At 37.0% G+C, this 20,975-nt stretch overlaps 1 protein-coding gene across 5 annotated transcripts in view; it reads right to left on the minus strand.

The window, feature by feature from the left end:
- Hdc (histidine decarboxylase) overlaps nucleotides 1-6,316 on the minus strand; it is a 34,173-nt gene extending 27,857 nt beyond the window's left edge. The window contains exons 1-3 of one of the 5 annotated variants that reach the window (XM_087351525.1): nucleotides 2,248-2,423; nucleotides 829-969; nucleotides 8-65 (exon numbers count right to left, since the gene is read on the minus strand). In XM_087351525.1, coding sequence (XP_087207651.1) covers nucleotides 8-35 — 28 coding nt within the window. In that variant the 5' untranslated portion in view covers nucleotides 36-65; nucleotides 829-969; nucleotides 2,248-2,423. Of the gene's footprint in view, nucleotides 1-7; nucleotides 66-593; nucleotides 1,095-2,247; nucleotides 2,424-2,496; nucleotides 2,527-6,260 lie in introns of those variants that run through there. The other 4 variants (XM_087351522.1, XM_087351524.1, XM_022077020.2 and 1 more) reach the window with 4 other exon arrangements.
- Between the last annotated feature and the right edge of the window lie 14,659 nt (nucleotides 6,317-20,975).

The raw sequence follows: 20,975 nt of genomic DNA on the forward strand, positions 1-20,975 counted from the left end.
TACTTACCTCTTTTTCTGTATTCACTGAAATCCATGTCTTGAATGTAATGAACACCCGCACAGTTCTGAAAAAGACAAAAAATGTTTTTATTTTATTTTTTCAATTTCAAATGCAGGTCTGTTAAGTGACATTGGTAAAACCTTGAAACGCCTTTACAAATTATCAAACATTTCGATAAAGCAAGAGAGAGGTTGAAATCAATCGGAATGGAATTTCAGCCGAAATTAATTGGCGTAAATATTTAGTATATTTTGTCAGAAATTTTAAATAGAGATCGTAATTTAATTTTGAGTGAAAAACAAAAGATCTTTCTGAAATCTGCGGTAAATTACATTTTGATACACTAGTTCTATTGAAATATTCATACAGCACAGGATACAGACAAGTTACTAGCTCTTTTGAATAGGGTAATGCACGGATATAGTTTTAAATGCATTAAATTAAATATGTGACCACATAACCTAACTAAAGTACAGTAGTTCGTAAATTCTGTAATTCTTCTACAATTTTGTTTACAAAAACACTATGTTTATGTACATTACATTAGTACGATTTTTGATATTGTGTCATTTTTGAGGAATTTATTACTTACATGTTTGCGATGACGCTATGAACTTTTCCACTTAAATATTAAGTTTCTGACACACGTCTGTACACATCCAATGCTACCCGTTACTGTTCTATGCGTATCAACTGTCAGGTCGTATTAACTAGAAAGCAGAGCTCTCATATGGCTTCCTCCCATTTCCTGTCAGCATTATTCTCCAGTCTTTTAATGTGTACACTTTACATTAAAAGTTTGTAGCTGACCCACAGAAAATGCTTACGAAATATTCGGCAAAAAACGTGAAGGGAAGGTGAGACCACTTGGAGACGTAGGCAGAGACTGGAGGACATTGCTTAAACCGGTCTTTAAGAAGCAAGATGAGTGCCTGGTCCGTATATGATTCAGTAGGGGTTGCGGTGTCCTGTGAACGGGGTTAGAGACCTTTGATTCCCATTAAAACCGTTGAGTTTTTGTCTACTTGAACTTAATTAGTAAGACGAATACTAAGAAAGTTTCTCGTCGTGTTTATTTGTGAGAAGGCGCAACTATACCGTCCTTGGAACTTATCTGTTTGTAAGTAAAAACAAAAACCAATCTTTGAATGTCAGGAATAAAAACTAACTTTATGGTGGGAAATCATTTTTGAGAAGCTGATAGTCGTTTAGTTAGTAAAGAAATTTTCCACCCTACACGTAACCCTAAGGCTCATTACAGTGTTGACAGGTACCCTCTGTCGGCCATTGTCCTAAGCCAGTTCTGCCAAAACACTCCGAACCTGTTTTCTTAAGACTCATTTTAATATTATCATCCCATATGCACCTACGTGGCCCAAATCTTTCCTTGATTCAACATAAGTGGATACACAAATAGGCAAACCAGAATAATATGGAATACTGCTTATAAATCCGAGTATGTCGTGGTGTCTCTCGCCAGAAAACATCGGGTCCCATTTTTTCAGTGAAACTGTAGGTGAACGCTACAAGGAATCGATTATTCATTTCATTTCCCTTTCGAAGTTGACAAACAAGTCTGCTGGTTTCAGAAAGGTGGGGTTGCAATGCATATAGCAAAGTCAACATCGCCACCGGATTTCTGTTTTGGGGGGATTCTTAAGGAGAGCTTTTGCAAAAAACAACTGTCACACACAAGAAGAATTGGTACGAAATACTGAACTGTGCATTTCAAATTCCACTGCAAAACTCTTCACCCGGTTACCTTAAACATGAGGAAGACAGTGAATGCATGAATCACTAAACGCTGTTTACACTTTAAAAACTCAACATTGTTTTTGTTTTCTGATTTGAACGTAATTTATTTCTTTTGACAAGTGAAAAATGTCAGGAATCGGTTGTCTTTCGATCGCTGTATATAATAAGAAAATTATAATTATAACAAAGGGCTGTCTTATTCCTGATGCTTTCGCTTGATTTCGCGATAGACTGGAGTAAAATATATATATGTAATTTTAGCAACTCTCCACAACTTAAAAATTTCGCGATACAGCGGTTTAAAATTCTTGTTTTGAAGGGCTCTGGACTCTAGGAAGTTTGCACAGAGAGATTTAACGTTACGAACAAACCGTATATGTCGATACCAACATTAGTCTCTTTTTTTCACGTTTTCATCATGTTCTACTCGCATTCAGTGACAGTTTAGAACTAGTGTCGTCTTTGATCCGTGATTCTCTTTTGCTGTTTACCTATTCTTACACTAAAAGCCCAAGAAACGCCACCGCGTGTCTTTTGTTATAAATTGTAATCTTCGGAAAAGCGAACGAATGTTTCTTCAGAGTGAGCTGTTTCCTTGCTTTCTCACTAGCGGCTTTTATTTAAGTGGAAACGTTTGTGTGCAGTCTCCTATCTACACGATGCACTGCCAGACGAGGCAGGAAGCAGTGTCAAATTCATCCTTGTATCCCTAACCTCATTCTAGAAATTTAAGTAAGCACCTGTGAAGAAGATGACCTTGCTACTCGACTGTTGAAAGACAACTGAAGTACTGGCGCGAGCAGATTACAACATCACGTGATCTAATTGAGCTCTCGTATGCTCACAGCGATGTTGTGTGTCGAATTGCATTGAATTGCGACGATAAATAATTATTTTAATATGGGTTTGTGCAAATTTAAATCAACCTGTAGAATCCAATAAAATGCCTAAGACTATAATTCCATTGCTGTTTTATGAGTGTAAAATTCAAGTAAACAACATAAATTGATGGTATTTGAGAATTGGGTGGTGAATAGAATATTTCGACCTGAGAGATGAACTAACAGGAGATTACAGATAATTTTGTTATAAAATGCTGCTTTACAAATATTATGTTAGTAAGCTGATCATATCAAGTACAGTTTAATGTTTTGTGTACTGTAGCACACATGCGATTTGACAAATGGGTACAAATGTTCGTCTCCTGGAAGGGAAGTATTTTAAGAATGTCTGGACCTTTAAGAAATGGAGTGGAGTAGTGGTCTGAACTAATTTTGCTCACGATAGGGACGAGAGGCGGGTAATAAACCTTTGGATTCTATAAAAGTCAGGGAATATGTTGTCTAGCTCAGTGACTATCAATTACTCAAGATTGAAATTCCGCAGGGTTACTTATGTACCCCATTTTTGTAATCTAAATTGTATTACTCGGCCGGAGCGTGATGCTGACCACTCACCCCCATCTTGTGCCGAGGTCAAGAAAGGGTGAGAGCTATACCTCCACACCATTACTGCTCGATCAATTTGCGATATACACTGTTTTGTATATAACTCTCTTACGTAAATTCACAGGGTCATCTGACATGGAAATATTGAAAATTTTGTTGAATCTCCGATTAGCAGCAAACGTTGCAAATAATATGGTAACAGTATGGTTTCTAACAAGCAAGATATAAATTTGTGTGAAAAGAGCACATATCACATGTGCTGTTTTCATACAAGTTCATGAGTCTACGCTTGACGAATGGTATCCCATTTTAAAAAATACTGACTTGTTCCCTTTTCATTCTAACGAATCCATATCTTTGATGTGTGGTCAAAACAACTGAAGTCAAATATAAAGATTATTCATTTAACCCGTTTTTCTGAACACGAAATAGTTTAGTTTATGTTTATGAATTATTAGTACGTGTTAACACTTGCCAACAAAGCAGCAGTGAGAATCATTAGTATTTCATCTAGCCAGTTTAACACAGTTGCAATCTGTAGGTCTACTAATGAAAATTTTATGCCGAATTCATCACTAAATATTGTGCCGTTAATAACTTTCACTAGCCTCGTGACATAGATTGAAAACCCTGAGCGAAAATAGAAAAGTAAGTTTTTTTCCCAAAAATAGAAGAGACCTGAAAAATGTTTGTAACTAAACATGACTGCCAAGTGCTACTAAGAAGATCTTTCTGCTGAATGCTTTCAATCTGTTTGCAACAGAGATGCTTCTTTCCAGAAAGCTGACAACAGCGTCGCATGGTGTAAGTTTTTATTGTGAACGGTATACTAGAGCAGACGTAGAAAAATGTTTACAATAGAAACATTTTTCATTCTTTAATTATGTCAAAACGCATTAATATATAGGTCCGTGGCTTTGCAATGAGTCGCCGAAACCTCGTAGACATAAATTCTCTAAGTAATTAATTATTTTATAATTCGCCGATGCCAGGGTAGGGTTACATAAATTCAAAATTAACAACCAAAATATGGTTTCTGGTATGGGACACATTATTCGTATTGATTCTTCCTGTCTGTATCATCAATGCCCTGATGATTAATACCTGATATGTCTCCGAAATGTTTTATTTTATTTCAACATTGATTTACACGACAGATCGCTCGAGCAAATTTTATAACATTCATGCTCTGTGAAATATTAAATCTGAAAACAGTGGGTGTGTCCTCATTTCGTACTCTCATTCAAAATAACACCTGTGGCGTGAACTCTTTCAGCATATTACGGCCAAAATAAGGACTCGATAACCCCATAAATTAAATCTAGTACGTGTTTTGACAGCTAGTAATCAGAATTCTTCAGCGGATATACGACTGTCTTAATTTAACACAGTCTTTCCCAAACATTGTTACATATTTTAATAGAAACGCATTTTAGGTCTTCTTTACTGTTGGATAATCTTTGACAATTCTCAAGTGCGACAACATTTATTTTCGTGGAAGATCATGGCTTGAGATTTCAGTTGGAAACATGTGTTGAATGGGTAAGTTGAGAGATCTAGGAATAAATGGAAGGAGTTTAATGGATGTTAAATAATAAAGAGTGAAGTTTTCGATTGGATTATACTGGCAGAGGACACTGCTCAATGGTGGTCTCTTGTGAACACAGTAATAAACGTTCATGTTTTATAAAAAAACGGAACATTTTGAGTAGGTGAGCGACTATAGTCTTCTCAAGAAGTATTGCTGTTTCATAGATTCAATTCTGAAAAAAAGGTTAATGTTGGTTGAGTATTTTTCTTTGTACTGAAAAGTACGAACTAAGAAAAATACGAATATTTTGTTTAAAACTTTATATTATAATATCTAAAATATATTTATAAAATGGAAAAAGAATTTGCAGCAAGACGCCACAATTTTGCTGCCATATACTTGGGGGTGAAGGGAATATCCTAAACTTCAAAATAAGATAATGTTCTTGTAAACGCAGTAATAATCTATAGGGTTCCATAAAATATGGCTAATTTCTGGATCACCTGAGTAGGTACTAGTTTCTCAAAAATGATTCTGCTTTATGAATTTTGTTCTTTAGATTATGTTGCACAAGTTTCTATTCATTTAAAACTTGATTCTTTAAAGATCGATTGTAAAAAACGATACGAACTTTAACATACAGGAGCGTATTTATGGGCTTCACATAATTTTCAGAATAAAAAAACTGTTATTTCCCTAAGCGGCATAAACCAACTGATCTATGTAATAAAGAAGTAATGTGTTTTCTTCCTAGTAATAACTTGTAAATATTATTAAACTAACATTTTACTCAAACGGGCAGAGTAAAAACTCTTACATATTTGACTGGTTAGGAAAGTCTCTCTTGTTACGTGTGTAAAGGAGAAGTAAACATTCTGTAGAACACGCGATTACAATTTATTACATTTGGATTCTTGTATATTAGTTCTGGCAGGCGTCTTTACAAATACGTTGCGTGTAATCAGAATAATTATAGCCATGTTATAACGTAAATTACACCTTATGATACAACATTTTAATAAAGCAAAGTTCAGATGTCACTAAGTACATATTTATAGGGCATGGTTTTATAAAACAGTCTTATAATTTAGTAACAGATCTATAAAATCATGATAAATATTTTAAGAGCTAGAGGTTGCTAACGTACTAAACACAAAAACCAATTTATACACTCGAAAACTATTGAAACGTTCTCCACAACAAAATAACCTTTTGTGCACTACCCGTGAGAATATGGAAATAAATAATAAACACAACACAATTTATTTTACTAAAATAATATTTTCCTCAGTTATTGTATAAAACATCTAATATGAACAAAAGTCTGAATAATTTTAATTGAAAATAATTGTTATACACTGACAAACAGCAAATTATTTTGTATATAGCTCTTAGTTCGACTTGTATATATGATTTATCTGTCCTAGTAAAAAAAAAAGTAACTCGTCAAGATTGGTAGGTCGTTAGTTTTGTTAACTTCTCGTCCACTAATAAAGTATGAGATACAACTAAATTCAGGACTCACCAAGGATCTCGCTGTTGTGTTGACAAGTGAATCACGCGCTCCTACCGGCGTCTGGCTTCGTGGTTCACTTTTATATGTCTTGAACAAGAGACGCTGGACCCCCCCCCCCCTCAACGCGCTGTTTCATCCACAATCCAACAACCATTGCGCTTCTTAAAATGCAACTGTTTTCTTCTGCAGAGAAACCTTATATCGTTACTAAAATCTTCAAATTAACGTAGTGACCGTTGGCAGTCTTTTGCTTCTGTTATCTTGACGACGTGTAAGAATTGAACTGAAGAATATTTTTCTGCGAAGGCAAAAGAGATGGACGATTTTAAGCAGAATTAATTGTTTATATAAATGACTTGGCATGTTTTATGTTTTGCCCTTTGAATTTCATGTCAATATTATTTAAAAAATCAGTTCTTACCACAGAGGATAAAAACTATGAGTATGCGTTACAAAAATCAATTGGTTAATGTTGCTGAACTAAATAGTAGCTAGTTATTTTACGAATCATATGAAATATACTGTGTGGACATAACGTAGAGTTCCTTAATATTAAAACATTTTGTATAGATAGGTAATATTGGGCTTTTACTGGTTAAACAAGCTTAGAATTTTAGATGACTGTAGATAGATGTCGTTTTAAATTTTTAATTCATATCTGTTTTATAACACAAAAATTAACTATATTCATGTTTTAGTGCACTTCATCAGAAGTTTTATAGTCTCTAAGTTTGACACTACATTCCCCACTGTTTATTTAAATCGTAGGTTCATGAAACTTCCGTGTTCACTGGAGCTCGCCACCAGATGGTATCCCGTGCTAGTTGTATTGCATGGCTACATACAGTTGTTAAATCACAATAGAATCCATGCCATATTTTTAATATTGTTCCTATAGTTCAAATGCATGTTTCTTACTAAGTTCGTATATACAGAAAAGTTAGTTTTTATAGTATAAAGTAAGAAATTGTGGATCGTTTTCGTTACTCAACTGCTTTTCGCAAACCCCCCTTAAATCGATCTTAAGAAAATGAATTTATTTTACAGCAAGGAATATACACAATGGATATACATAAATCTAATACTATTACATGAATACCTAAGGCATATATCGATATATAGTCTCGATTGTGCGTGATATGTAGACTTATTGACTTATAGACTTGTTAATTGGCAGGCTGTTTTATAACGTAATGAAAATTTCGATTACTAACATCATACAGAAAGAAACAGAGAGGTAAATGTTTAAACAGCTTGAGTGATTGGTTCAGTGTCGCGAAACAGTGCTGACTTACTCCCACGCAATGAGCATACCGCCCGCCTGTTGCGCTTTTGAGCGCATGACGTCACAGCATCTGTGACCAACGCAGCATCGGATTTCAGACGCTCCTCACCACTGAAGTTGGAATGGGGGGGTACTCTGTCCCCGGAGCGTTGTTAAGAGGATTTGTCAGCGTCGTTTTCGAGAAATAAAATTGCTTTGCGCAAGCATCATTCCAAACTCCACTGCAGAAATCAATATTATTTAATGGCGTAGTTTACTTAAAATTAAGGAAAACAATGTTTGTACCAGAAACTACGGAAATTTGAACTTAAGTTATGTATACTTAAAATTATGCCTTTGGTGAAACATTTGTATCAAATAGGTTTTAGTTGACATACGTCTCTCCTGATACCAAATCTTGTTACAGACTTCAAAGTTTACGCTTTCGAAGAAGTTTTTCCACAAAAATTCTGATTACTCTCCTTGTCACCCGAATGTAGTCTCGTATAATTCACTTTCTTTTCGATACTGCGTGGCCTATGGCCTGTAAATCAATACGTTGCTCTATAAATTGGATACTTATTTCATCCTCACTGGGTTCGAATATTTGCCTGAGCACTTATTTTTGGTATACTTGTAATTTATCGAAATAGAATTCCGTCAAATTTGGTAAGAGACAACGTTATACGCCCAAACAATATAACTCAAAAAATTGTACTAACATCAGCGTTTTGAAAATAGATAGAACGATTCAAGTTTTCGAACTGAGTAATAAAAAGTATCTTAAACTAGTGTATCAAAATTAAAATAAATAGCGAACACAGCCATTTTATTTTTATTTTAAAATAAATACTAAGCTATAATTAATAGCGAACATTTAAAGAGTATCTTCTGCTAACATCAGACATCAAAGACGAGTGGTTATAACTCCAACTACGCTCACGGGAGTTTCCGGATTCAAATCTGAACTCGGAGACTTTCTTTCCTGACTTCGATTTCCGTGGATTTCCTAGTCGATTCAGACAGATTCTGATGTAGGATAGCGAATTAGATCTGAACCGCTTAATTCCACATATATTTTTCAATTCGCAATTTATTAATTACACAATCTATCGACGCTGCTTGGTCTGGGCTACTGTTAGCGTCGTTTAATAAGCCTTAAGTAAATATAAATACGTGTATGCAGTTTATTCAAATAGATTGTCCTCAATATTCTCTTCTGCAGTTGATGTCGTGGGAAAAATATGAAAATCATTAGTAACAATACGTAGAAATAAATTTATTATTTCTCCCAACAATAATGCACATAGCATTTGCTGAAATTATACTTTGTCACAGATTTAACTATGAAATATGACTGCAGTTTATATTGTAAAACAGATTGATGGTACGTGATAGAAGATTAACTGTGTCTGATATTGCTTCAAGTCCTTGCCGCTGTTTGCGTGAGTGGATCATTGTAGGGAATATACCTTAGCTCGGAATTTGGAAACTTTTGACTTGTTATAACCACATAATATCACCATTTCACGATTTAAACCACGTGTATCACATAATGGTGAAGCAGTGGATTTATTTAATTTGCCACATTCCCTAACCGGTCATCTGCACGCACGTAAAAAAATGTTTATTAGTTATTTTACAATCCTGTATGAAATGCTGAGAACATGTCGAAGGTGTATGACCGAATGAATGTAAATGAAAAATCGAAAAGGATTACACAATTAGACAATTAAATGAATTTCGACAAAGTTTTAGAATGTATAAGAGTTGTATTTAGTTTCAAGATTAAAATGATGCAGGCCTGTCAGCAATGTTTTTTTTTGTCAGAAATCGGACACAATTTGGTTCAAACTGCAGGAATTTAAACCAGATCTGAAATCGTCTTTCCTAACGCTCGGGTGAAGACAAAGTTCCGGGCTTTTGTGAACGAGAGAATTTAACCTCTTGGTTCCGCAAAAAGCGAAGAATTCCTCGTCTCCCCCACGCGTGCTATATGCCCGACCCCTCTCACTCACCTCCAGTCATCGACCTCACGGTATTTTGTGAACATGTAAGATCGTTTGATTTGAGGAAATTGACAAAGGAGAATGTCCTTCTCACAATATGTTGTATTTTTTAAATGCCATGAACTTTACCATAACACTACTTTCTATTCACTTTTACCACTTAGAAGCATTTATTTACATTATATAACGTCACACAGGTTTCAGCCCCATGTGACTATCCTAACTAGCTCTGTGTATAACCTTACGTGATAAAATTGTAAAACGTCAAAATTAAGTCCTGTTACACATTACAAACAATTTACTACTTGTTAAATACATGTTAAAATGCATAATTTATGGTGCTCATAAGGCAACCATTCTGCTACCTTTAACCTTATATGTTACTATAGTTCATTTTCTTTGCACAAAAGTATTTTCTTGCTACCTTTCACTGGATTTGAAATGTAGATGTTATGTCTACGTTAAACACGTTCATGAGGAAAGTTATCGCTCTAAAAGCCTCTTCGGAATACCGTTCTGGACCGAGCCTTGGTAGCCTTGGGTCAGACCCCTGATGGTCTGAAGGACCTCCGAGTGACAGGTCAATTTCGGTTCACTTGCGGTGGCATATTCATGTGTGCGTATCTTTGATTATGATTATATTATAGCCGTACTGCTGCGAAACAAAAGTGTTTTTATTTTCTCGGGTGTACTGGGGACTCGGGTTCGATTCCCGGCGGTGCCCGAATTTATAACTTGTGTTGGGCAAGGCCGTGGTCTAGGTAACACGGAGTTTTCCTCCGGGGGCTTCCCCGGTTTCTCCGTGGCATCCCAACAACTACTCCATTCACACACAGAAGAAGGCAATGGCAGACCACTTCTGGATCATCTGCCAAGAACGTATATGAACAGGTCCCAGTCCGAGAAAAGGATGGAAGGATCCTGTTCATATGGACCTGTCGTCAGACAGAACACTAAATAAATAAATGATGGCCACTGTGGTCTAGCGGTTAGAACGCTGGCCTTGTAATCCTGGGGTCTCGGGTTCGATTCCCGGCGGTGCCCGAATTTATAACTTGTGTTGTTCAAGGCCGTGGTCTAGGCAACACGGAGTTTTCCTCCGGGGGCTTCCCAGGTTTCTCCGTGGCATCCCAACAATTACTCCATTCACACACAGAAGAAGGCAATGGCAAACCACTTCTGGATCATCTGCCAAGAACGTATATGAACAGGTCCCAGTCCGAGAAAAAGATGGAAGGATCCTGTTCATATGGACCTGTCCTCAGACAGAACACTACAAATAACTGGAGAAATACTTAAATTATTCATACCCAAAAAAATAATAAACAATTTTAAGGAGACGTCGCTGAAGATACCGATAAACGGTATTTTAATGAATATTGGAGAGATAAGATTCTGTCCATCAGACGCCCAAATGTAAAACCCGAAATGCGTGGTTTGTGGTATCAAATAGTAAGAGATTGAACTGTATAAAGTATATGATAGATATTATAGCAGCAGCAGAAATGAGAAATAAAAGGAAAATAAAATCTTTGTTTGCTTTAGAATTGTTTTGGTTTTAATTTGTGAACTTAAAAATGATTTGGTATGGATTTGTAACAATTTAACGGTATTAATACACTGACTTCATGTCACATATAAGTTCTTCGTGGAGAAAGTGGTTGATCACCGATGTTGTAATTAAATAGAGCCGTAAGTTACATTTAATTTTGTGGAGATATATATTTAAGCTTATATAAAACATCTGGAGTTAAAATCACAATTATTATTTCGAAGGTTGCATATACTTATATAACATTTTGATTAACGCAACGCAGAAATTTCTTGAAGATTTCTGTCTTCTGGGTTCTTGCGCTCTGTAGTATGGTCGATGTTAACCAACGTTTCGGAGGTCATACTGCCTCCGTCATCAGGACGATTCTTAGTATGAAGATTTCTGTCTTCTGGGTTGTTGCGCTGTGTAGTCTGGTCGATGTTTGTCGACGTTTCTGAGGTCATACTGCCTCCGTCATCAGGGCGATGAGTATGAAGATTTCCGTCTTCTGGGTTGTTGCGCTGTGTAGACTGGTCGATGTTTACCAACGTTTCGGAAGTCATACTGCCTCCGTCATCAGGGCGATGAGTATGAAGATTTCTGTCTTCTGGGTTGTTGCGCTGTGTAGTCTGGTCGATGTTAACCAACGTTTCAGAGGTCATACTGCCTCCGTCATCAGGGCGATGAGTATGAAGATTTCTGTCTTCTGGGTTGTTGCGATTTGTAGTCTGGTCGATGTTTACCAACGTGTCAGAGGTCATACTGCCTCCGTCATCAGGGCGATGAGTATGAAGATTTCTGTCTTCTGGGTTGTTGCGATTTGTAGTCTGGTCGATGTTTACCAACGTTTCAGAGGTCATACTGCCTCCGTCATCAGGGCGATGAGTATGAAGATTTCTGTCTTCTGGGTTGTTGCGCTGTGTAGTCTGGTCGATGTTAACCAACGTTTCAGAGGTCATACTGTCTCCGTCATCAGGGCGATGAGTATGAAGATTTCTGTCTTCTGGGTTGTTGCGCTGTGTAGTCTGGTCGATGTTAACCAACGTTTCAGAGGTCATACTGTCTCCGTCATCAGGGCGATGAGTATGAAGATTTCTGTCTTCTGGGTTGTTGCGCTGTGTAGTCTGGTCGATGTTTACCAACGTTTCAGGGGTCATACTGTCTCCGTCATCAGGGCGATAATTATGAAGATTTCCGTCTTCTGGGTTGTTGCGCTGTGTAGTCTGGTCGATGTTAACCAACGTTTCAGAGGTCATACTGTCTCCGTCATCAGGGCGATGAGTATGAAGATTTCTGTCTTCTGGGTTGTTGCGCTGTGTAGTCTGGTCGATGTTTACCAACGTTTCAGGGGTCATACTGCCTCCGTCATCAGGGCGATGAGTATGAAGATTTCTGTCTTCTGGGTTGTTGCGCTGTGTAGTCTGGTCGATGTTTGTCGACGTTTCTGAGGTCATACTGCCTCCGTCATCAGGGCAATGAGTATGAAGATTTCTGTCTTCTGGGTTGTTGCGCTGTGTAGTCTGGTCGATGTTAACCAACGTTTCAGGGGTCATACTGCCTCCGTCATCAGGGCGATGAGTATGAAGATTTCCGTCTTCTGGGTTGTTGCGCTGTGTAGTCTGGTCGATGTTAACCAACGTTTCAGAGGTCATACTGTCTCCGTCATCAGGGCGATGAGTATGAAGATTTCTGTCTTCTGGGTTGTTGCGCTGTGTAGTCTGCTCGATGTTTACCAACGTTTCAGGGGTCATACTGCCTCCGTCATCAGGGCGATGAATATTTTTTACTTGTTCTTTCTTTTCTTAACATTAAATAGTCTATATACTCTTTAAAAAAACCTAATCTTAAATAAAATATAGCAGGAAACTTCCGACTATATCAGGCGCAATGCTTTAAAACCAAACTCTTTAACGTGTGAGATAAAACACTAATAGGCTTACCGATTAAAAATTTTCTGCTACTCTGACGTCGAGACACCGTTATTTAAAAGTAAAACAAATGCCTTATGCAATATGAAAATCTAAGAGACTACTTCAACATCAAAAGATTCTCACTGACGGTTAAAATCTACGCATGTGGGCGTATCAAATAACTTGGCCTTTAGATAACCAGGCCTGCGGCTTACAAGGATCTGTTGCTCGTAACACTATCCTGCCCGTCTCCCAATGTTTTAGCTGCAGCGTTCGGCTGTCCTATGTACTCTTTATCGGTATTAAATAGATGTGTTGCTATCAATCACTGCAAAAAGGAACAGAAACAAACGAATAATTGCTTCCACGTAGGGGTTCAATGTCTGAGATTTGAGGTTCTCATTGTGCTGCAGATGTCGAATGTGATTTTATGGGTCGCGATTCCATGTAATCTTGTAGTATAACCTAAACATGTTATTCAAGCTGGTAACTACAAAATATTAAAGAATAGAAATGTACCAATCTAAAACAAGTTCATAAAAGTTCCTACGTTGATTAATATATTCACAAAATCCTTTATTGTTCTCGCCCTGAACTAGTTTCATTACTTTTCATATTTATCCAGAAATCTCATATCAAAGCTTTGGTCTTACTAGAACTAGCAGCGATTCGCGGAACACGGATTAACAGACGTTGCGCGCGCAAGTTGATGTGCAGTTGTATTTAGTTCACAGAAACTTTAAAAGATGGAGGCTCGAGTCAGCCGTACAGGTAGCTGATATGCGCAGAGTGGGGTGACAGAATACAACCAGTCTTTAGCTTTGGCGCCAATATTTGTGTGTGTTCCGTGAATTTGTTGTCCAGCTGAAATCTAGGACACATTACAGGTACTTTCAGGAGATGTCGATGTACTTCATCTGTCACGCAGGAAATGGAAATTCATAGTATATGTTATTTTACATCTGTGCCCATGTGTTCTACTTATTGCAATAACTTTGATGAATCCAGCGTAGTGAATAATTTACGAGAATTCGTCTTGTATTAATTGTTAAGTTAATTTTATAGAGTTGTTCTCTGAACACGTAGGTAATGAAATAGGGTGCTGAGGCAGATATTTTAAACCCAAGAGAGAGGACAGAACTCTCGAGAAAACAGAATGAAGGGCTTCGTAATTTCTTCCCTTGGTCAGAGAGTATAAGGGTTATCAAAGCTTTAGAAGATGTAGCACGTGGGAGAGAGATGAGGAAAGCATACACATTATTAGTAGGAAACCCTGAAAGAAAGAGGTGACTTGGGAGGTCTCAACTAACCTAACCTAAAAGAAAAGAACAGACTTTGCAAAAATATAAATAATTTAAACAGCAGTTCTTCAGAATTCTTTATTAAATGTATTTTGTTCTGTTCCCACTTGAAAAGTACGTATGACCGAAATGTTGGAAAAAGAAAGAGTAAGTGACCTACAGTATTGTAACCGAGTTTCCGAAAAATCAGATAATTCGTTCAAATGTCGTGAAGGCAGCGTAATTGCTAGTTTCTCCTTCTGATTACATGTTACAAGAAGGTGAACTTAGAGCCACAGAAGCATCATGTAGACCACTATCGATTTATATCTAGGTGTGTCAAGTGAAAAATGCAATGAGGTCATGCGATCCTGTACGTACAACACGGATGCCAAATTTGGGTAACGGCTTAGCTTTAAAAATCTAGTATTATTGTGCTTACAGATTTTGTGCGATTTCAGAACACTGGAGTTTGTTATAATTACAGCTTTTTTACAATGCAAATTTTTGTGCTGAGATGTCACTACGAAGAACACTCTGCCTTTATTTTCTTCAGTAATCTATCGTAACGACCGAATGAACTATGTAGAATTGATACTTTTGGTGGTGAAATTGTATTTGAAGAAATACGAAACTGTACTTGTTAGGGGAAATTTAATGAGAAATATTTACGTTTCGAATGTTTGCATGTTTTTGACTGGTGTAACGGTGGGGGTCACTTTTTACATTACAGTTAACTAGCTTGTGTTTCTTAATGTTTATTTTTGTATTTAAATGCTATTTGACCTGAGAGAATAACATAGTTTTGTAAATACTTATAAACTGCTGAGAAAAGAAACTGTTAATAGTATTAGGTGCCTGTGTTGTGTGAGTTGGAGTCACAAAGGCAGAATAATGTGGCCATTTTCTGCTGGTACGTAACGAATTTACATGAATGATAGAGGAAGAACACATATCTCGTTGGTATAATAAATCTACTTAGATCAAACGATTTCAACGAAATATTTAAAGACTTAATGTTCTTTAATTCATGCTGAATCTTATCAGGGAAAAACCTAGACCGTCTCATCTTTCCTTCAGAACTCCATATTTAATTTAATTTTAAATCTGAACGTTATTTTCTTTTTCCTAGGTTAGTGCTAGGATTTCTTGCTATCACAAAGTCCTTGATTATTCATTTTCCAGTCTATTATACTAAATGCGTAAAAAATAAAATTTTGCAAAGCTAAAATTTAATCTGTAGTTTTTTCATGGGTGTGAAACGTGGTTTGGTCTACATTACGTAAAGAACATAGGTTGAGAGTTGTTGATAGACGAAGAATATTTGTAGGGAGGAAATTGTTTCTAAATGATGGATACAGTTGCATAATGACGATTTCATGTACTCGTCACTAGTTGTATTCAAATGAAGAAGGGTTGTGGTACACATCGATGCATATGGAAAACTAAAATGATACTATTTAGAAGACCCAAGCAAGATAGAATAACAATAAGATGGATTTAAATTGTGTGAGGGTACGAACTATATTTATTCATTTAGGATAGGAAACAGTAGGGGACTCATGTGAATGCCGTATTGAACACTGGGTTTCCATAGGAGGTGATAGGAGGGATTTCTTCAATAGGTGAGGGACTATTAGATTCTTGAAGAGGACTCTGCTCTGCGTACTTAGTTAATTAGTCCACCTATCCGTTATCTACTTCATGTTGTGACGTATGGAGTTGTGATTTCTCAGTCAGTATGGCGAGGCTATAGATGGACGATTGTGATTCAATTCCGAATATGGGGCACAGATTATATTTTTGCTAAATCATCTTAACTAATGGTTAAAGTGAGCTCTTTCTCCGGGAGTAAAGGAGCCGAGGCGTGATTCTGATCAACTAAGTCTAGTCGAGGTTTTAGTAAATAATCTCAAAGACGACTTGACCTTTATTGAAACGGTCATTCGGACGGAAAGACGTGGTGAAGGGAGGCTCAAACAACGAGTCACGCAAGTCGTCTTTACTTCTTTTAATTCGTTCTACTGGCAAGCCAGTACGAAGGAGGGATAAGACAATTCCCTGGAAGTGTGATGCGTGCACGTAGGTTATAATCGCTTGCCTCTCACAGTTGTAAGATTCCCTGTGCTGCTACTCGCGTCTATGAAAACACGCCATGTCATGAAAATCAACGGTACATCTGACGTCACTGGTACACTCTCTTCCTCATCCTAGAAGCGTAGTTTGGTTATAACTCTTCAGAAGTCGTCAGAGCTTCGTAATTCAGCGATGCTTGGAATAAAGTACAAAAGTCTTTTGCTAACTCTGCGACCGATGGTCTATCAAGGAGGAACTTGATGCATGGAAGTAGGCGAAACTAATGGAACACCACCGCCGAAATCTTTCTTATCGTACAAGTTATCGTCAAATACATTTTATACAGATTATTTTTTAAAAAGAGATTGGCCCTTAAGTTATTAAGTCTTACGTCAACCACAGTTCTTTTGATAAAATTTTTGATAAAATGATTAGTGTTTGTTTCGAGTTTCATACAAGCAGTCTACATTTTAATATTGTATCAGTTTCTGATTTTTATTACGGTGGGATGAGACTGCGTCTCTGTGGAACTGCAGCCACTAATGTTTCAATGTCCATCCGCTAGATGATAACCTACACACACACACCAATCCCACGGGGTTACGAAGCCGGGCCTCCGCCGGCGACTAGACGCCCGAGCTATGTCACGGCCGTTGCTGTAACTAATTAACTTCATGTGTGATGTCTGACGATCTCTCAGCGGTGAATAATACGATATTGTTCTTGGTTGTGACTACGTACGAAATCATAGGTAATTACCAGCGTTTCGGAGAAATATATTGCCTCCATCTTCAACCCTGAATTATAGTGCAGGGTTTTTTTGAGCAGCTGATAGTCGCTTAACTAGTCACTAGCCTTTTGTGATTCACGAAAATCCATCACTGTGTTTACAAGAACCCGCCATTCGTATTTGTTCTGTTTCACAACGGGCCAGGCCATTGCTGTAATATATTTATCTAATATTAACCTCTTACCCACCCCTAGATCTTTCAAGTTATCTCTTCGTTCCAGGGTTTCCGATAAAATTTTATATTCGTTTATTAATTTCTTATGCGTATATTTGCCCTGCACATTCCATCCTTATTGATTCTCTCATCCTAATAATACCTGGTGAACAATTCGGAACGGATGAAATTTTTAATATCGTAACTCAATACGAAATTCAGTTTAAATCCGTTGCATAATTTCAGATACGCCAACTTCTATAATGTTTAGTGTTGGCCGCGCCAATTTGTATCCATATACATGCACGTTGAAACTACGTATCTTGAACTATGAAGGAATAAAATCTTTTTCGTGATTAATAACGAAGTTGGATGAGCTCCGGGAAGCACCAGTTTAACAGGGCCGTGACTGTTATGAGTCCCGTTCTTCTGTCCACACAGAGAGCCTGACTCTAGCACCTGCTGCTGTGGTAACGGCAGTACAGTTATCCGTTCCTCAGAGGGCACTGGGTTCCACAGTCCGTACAAGTCGCTGTTGAGTCCACAGCAGATGCATTTCACTGTGCCGAGGCTCACAATATGCGCTGAAACCTTGACAATTACGTCACAGTTGTGGTTACTAGACTGGTAAATTATCGGAACAAAAAGTGAAGAAAACAGCCCCTTTTAATATGTGCCAAACCGTTTTAGGAGACGAATGTTAACATCGCAAAAAAAAAGCCTTTTCTGCAGTACTTTTAGCAAGGTGTGTCTAAATACATGTCCATGCTCTTTTAACTTGTTACAAGCCGAAATCGTGTTACATATATTAAAAAAATCTTTCGAAAATGTGCGAATGACAGTAACAAATGAAAATCGCAAAGATGGTTGCCTTGTGGGATGTAACAACGTAAAGTCTATTAGATACCTACCAGGTTATGGTCTATTGCAGTGGTATTCAACCTGGGGTACGCGTACCCCCAGGGGTACGCGAATACATCTTAGGGGGTACGTTAAATTTTAAAAAAATATATGATAAATACTGAATAATCAGTAATGTAATTTATTTAATTTATTTTAGATGTAGATTATATACTATGTATAACTTGAATTATACACCAACAACTTTTTTGGGGTACAAAGTTAAAGAGAAATTATATCTGGGGGTTCGCGAACAAAAAAGTTTGAATACCACTGATCTATTGGAATGTTCTGCCAAACTGTACTGTGCTACATTCCACAAGACAACCATAATCATATTATTTCCCGTGAAACCTTGACTCACCTAATCAGAATTGAATTCACGAAGAAATTAAGAGTATATTGGCATTTTAAAATTTAGTGGTAACTATATGGACGATGTGCGTTATCAATCAATAATAATGCCTTTTCCCAAATAAAAATTTATGGGATTTGTATGATTCTTAGAATAAACAGCGAATATATCCGTAAAAATCATTGATTGGGCAATGTTTGTAATGGAGTCATGTTGTGTTTCCGTTCAGACACGGACTGGATGTTTACGTATTAAGTTACGCTTTAGGGCGATACGTTCGGTGAGAATATTTTCTTTAAATTGCACCCGTCGCTTTGTGTGTGTCAATCTAAGTTTTGCATCTTAAGAATAAGAACACAGATCGAGATTTGTTGGAGAATAAAGTGTTTCTTAACATATTTCAAAATAGGAAGGAGGATTTAATAGATTTGTGGTAAAATTTGCATAATGATTTGCTTCATAATTTGCATTCTTCAACATATAGTGTAACCAAATGAAGTGTGAGTGGATGGACGGGGAATATAACATGCACGGGACAGATGAAATTCATACAAATTTTGACTCTAAAAACCTGAGTTGAAGAGGTCAATTTAAGGCCAAGAGTCTTACTGTAAGTGACAGAATAATGTCCTCGATTTTAAGACGCCGTTAATAGTAAGACGTATCTAGTAACAGGTTTTTAGAAAAGAAGGCTCTGTTGATTGTAAGACGCAGCCTTGATTTGTTAATAGGTTTTCGTAACAAAATAATTACATTATGACAGGAATTGTCAACATTCAAACATAACAATTCTTTGTACTAGAACTATAGAAATATTTTTTATTGCTGTATTTTGGTTTGTGTCCCATGACTTGGGTGATGGACATGAAGACTTTCCTTGTTTTTTAGTTATAGTACATAATTTTTCAAGATCGATTATTAGACGTCATAAAACCTAAGAAGAACCCTAATTTCAGAAATTCAAAATGTAAAAAAGTTATTTTTAAAATCGAGGAAATACTATATTAAAATTGTTAGTAAATAAATAAGATGCAAGGAGTGCAGTGGTTTCCGTGTGGCTCAGGATGTTAACCAGCTGAGGACACATCAGCTTCTCAAGAATAAGACTTCTTTATGGAATTAGTCTAGCCCCTGTCCGCCCTTCGTGGCAGCCCAAAATGGGCTTATACTCGGCAGAGTCCAGGAGATAATATTCATCTGGAGCCAGATAATGAAGCAGGAAGATCTGTCATGGAGATAACGTCTTTCAGACTTAAACCGTGTACTGGGCCTTCGTAATCCAGTCTTAGGATTGCCTGAACCAAGGAAATCAACGTCATTCAATTTCCAATGCAGGAAAATAACATGAAGTTTCTGAAAATCTCGTAGAAACTTTGTCTGATCACTAAAGATAATTTTCTAGAAACCTTGGAAACGTAAAATCAAACGCACCTATTGACAAAGAGTGGAAAAAATGTAAAATTGCACAAATGGATCATATCCGTTTGTCGGCCCAACTGTAAGACTATTTCTCATTTAGTATGGCTTGTCAAAAATAATTTATATAACATATAGGCATAACATTTTTAAAATTTATAAAAGACGGACGATTTGTTTTACTGTCTGAGAGACTATCAGCTCTTAAACGAGTCAGCTTCATGAGGTTAGTTAATAGCTATGCCTGTTTAATACGGGGACCATTTAACAACGTCGTATCAACTATTACTTTTATACAAGCGTTGACTGACGTACATAAGTGTAGAAGTAGTGGCTTAGGCAATCGCTTCAGTAGTATCGAACATGACGGAATCGATGTGTGGAATTCTCGAAGTTTACGGTACTGTTATAATGAGTGGACCCTACCTAGTGAGCATTTTTCTGGACGTAGTGTGTCCGGGAAGTGAAGGTAACCATTTAACCGATTGAATGAGTGCAACACAGCCGTTTTTGAGAATGTGATTCCTACTCAGCAGGTCAAATTTAGAAATTCACAGCATTTTAATGAAACCAGACTATTTGTTACCATATTGGCAAGAACGCGCCACCGAACCCTTTCCTAAGCTAGATGAATCAAGTCCCCATCGTCACAGACTAGTCGTTAATATCCATTGAAATACTCTGTTTCCATTTCAACCTACCTCTTCCCTTCAAGTGTTTCACCTGAATCCTGTATTCATCATGTCCTCTCTTCCATACGTACTTCGTGTTCTTTAATCCTCCTTGATTCGTCATTACGTGATGTGTTATACTCGATTCCTTCACTAACATCCTGTTTTAGAAGAATTTAGAGAATTCAAAGACAAATTTTCAAGCCGTTTGGACTTTAATTAAATTGGACAGTCTTAACAATTGCTTTGCATGAATAACATACTTTATTGATCTTATTTTGTTATATAAAGAAATATATTCGTGGTAATACAGCATATAATTTTACTAACGTTATCCCAGCAGTGAAACGATGTAGTATAAAGAA

The sequence above is a fragment of the Zootermopsis nevadensis genome, unplaced genomic scaffold (assembly GCF_977971745.1).
Source record: "Zootermopsis nevadensis isolate Lab colony 2312 unplaced genomic scaffold, Znev_1.0 Znev_ptg000019l, whole genome shotgun sequence".
In the NCBI taxonomy this organism is placed as follows: domain Eukaryota; kingdom Metazoa; phylum Arthropoda; class Insecta; order Blattodea; family Termopsidae; genus Zootermopsis; species Zootermopsis nevadensis.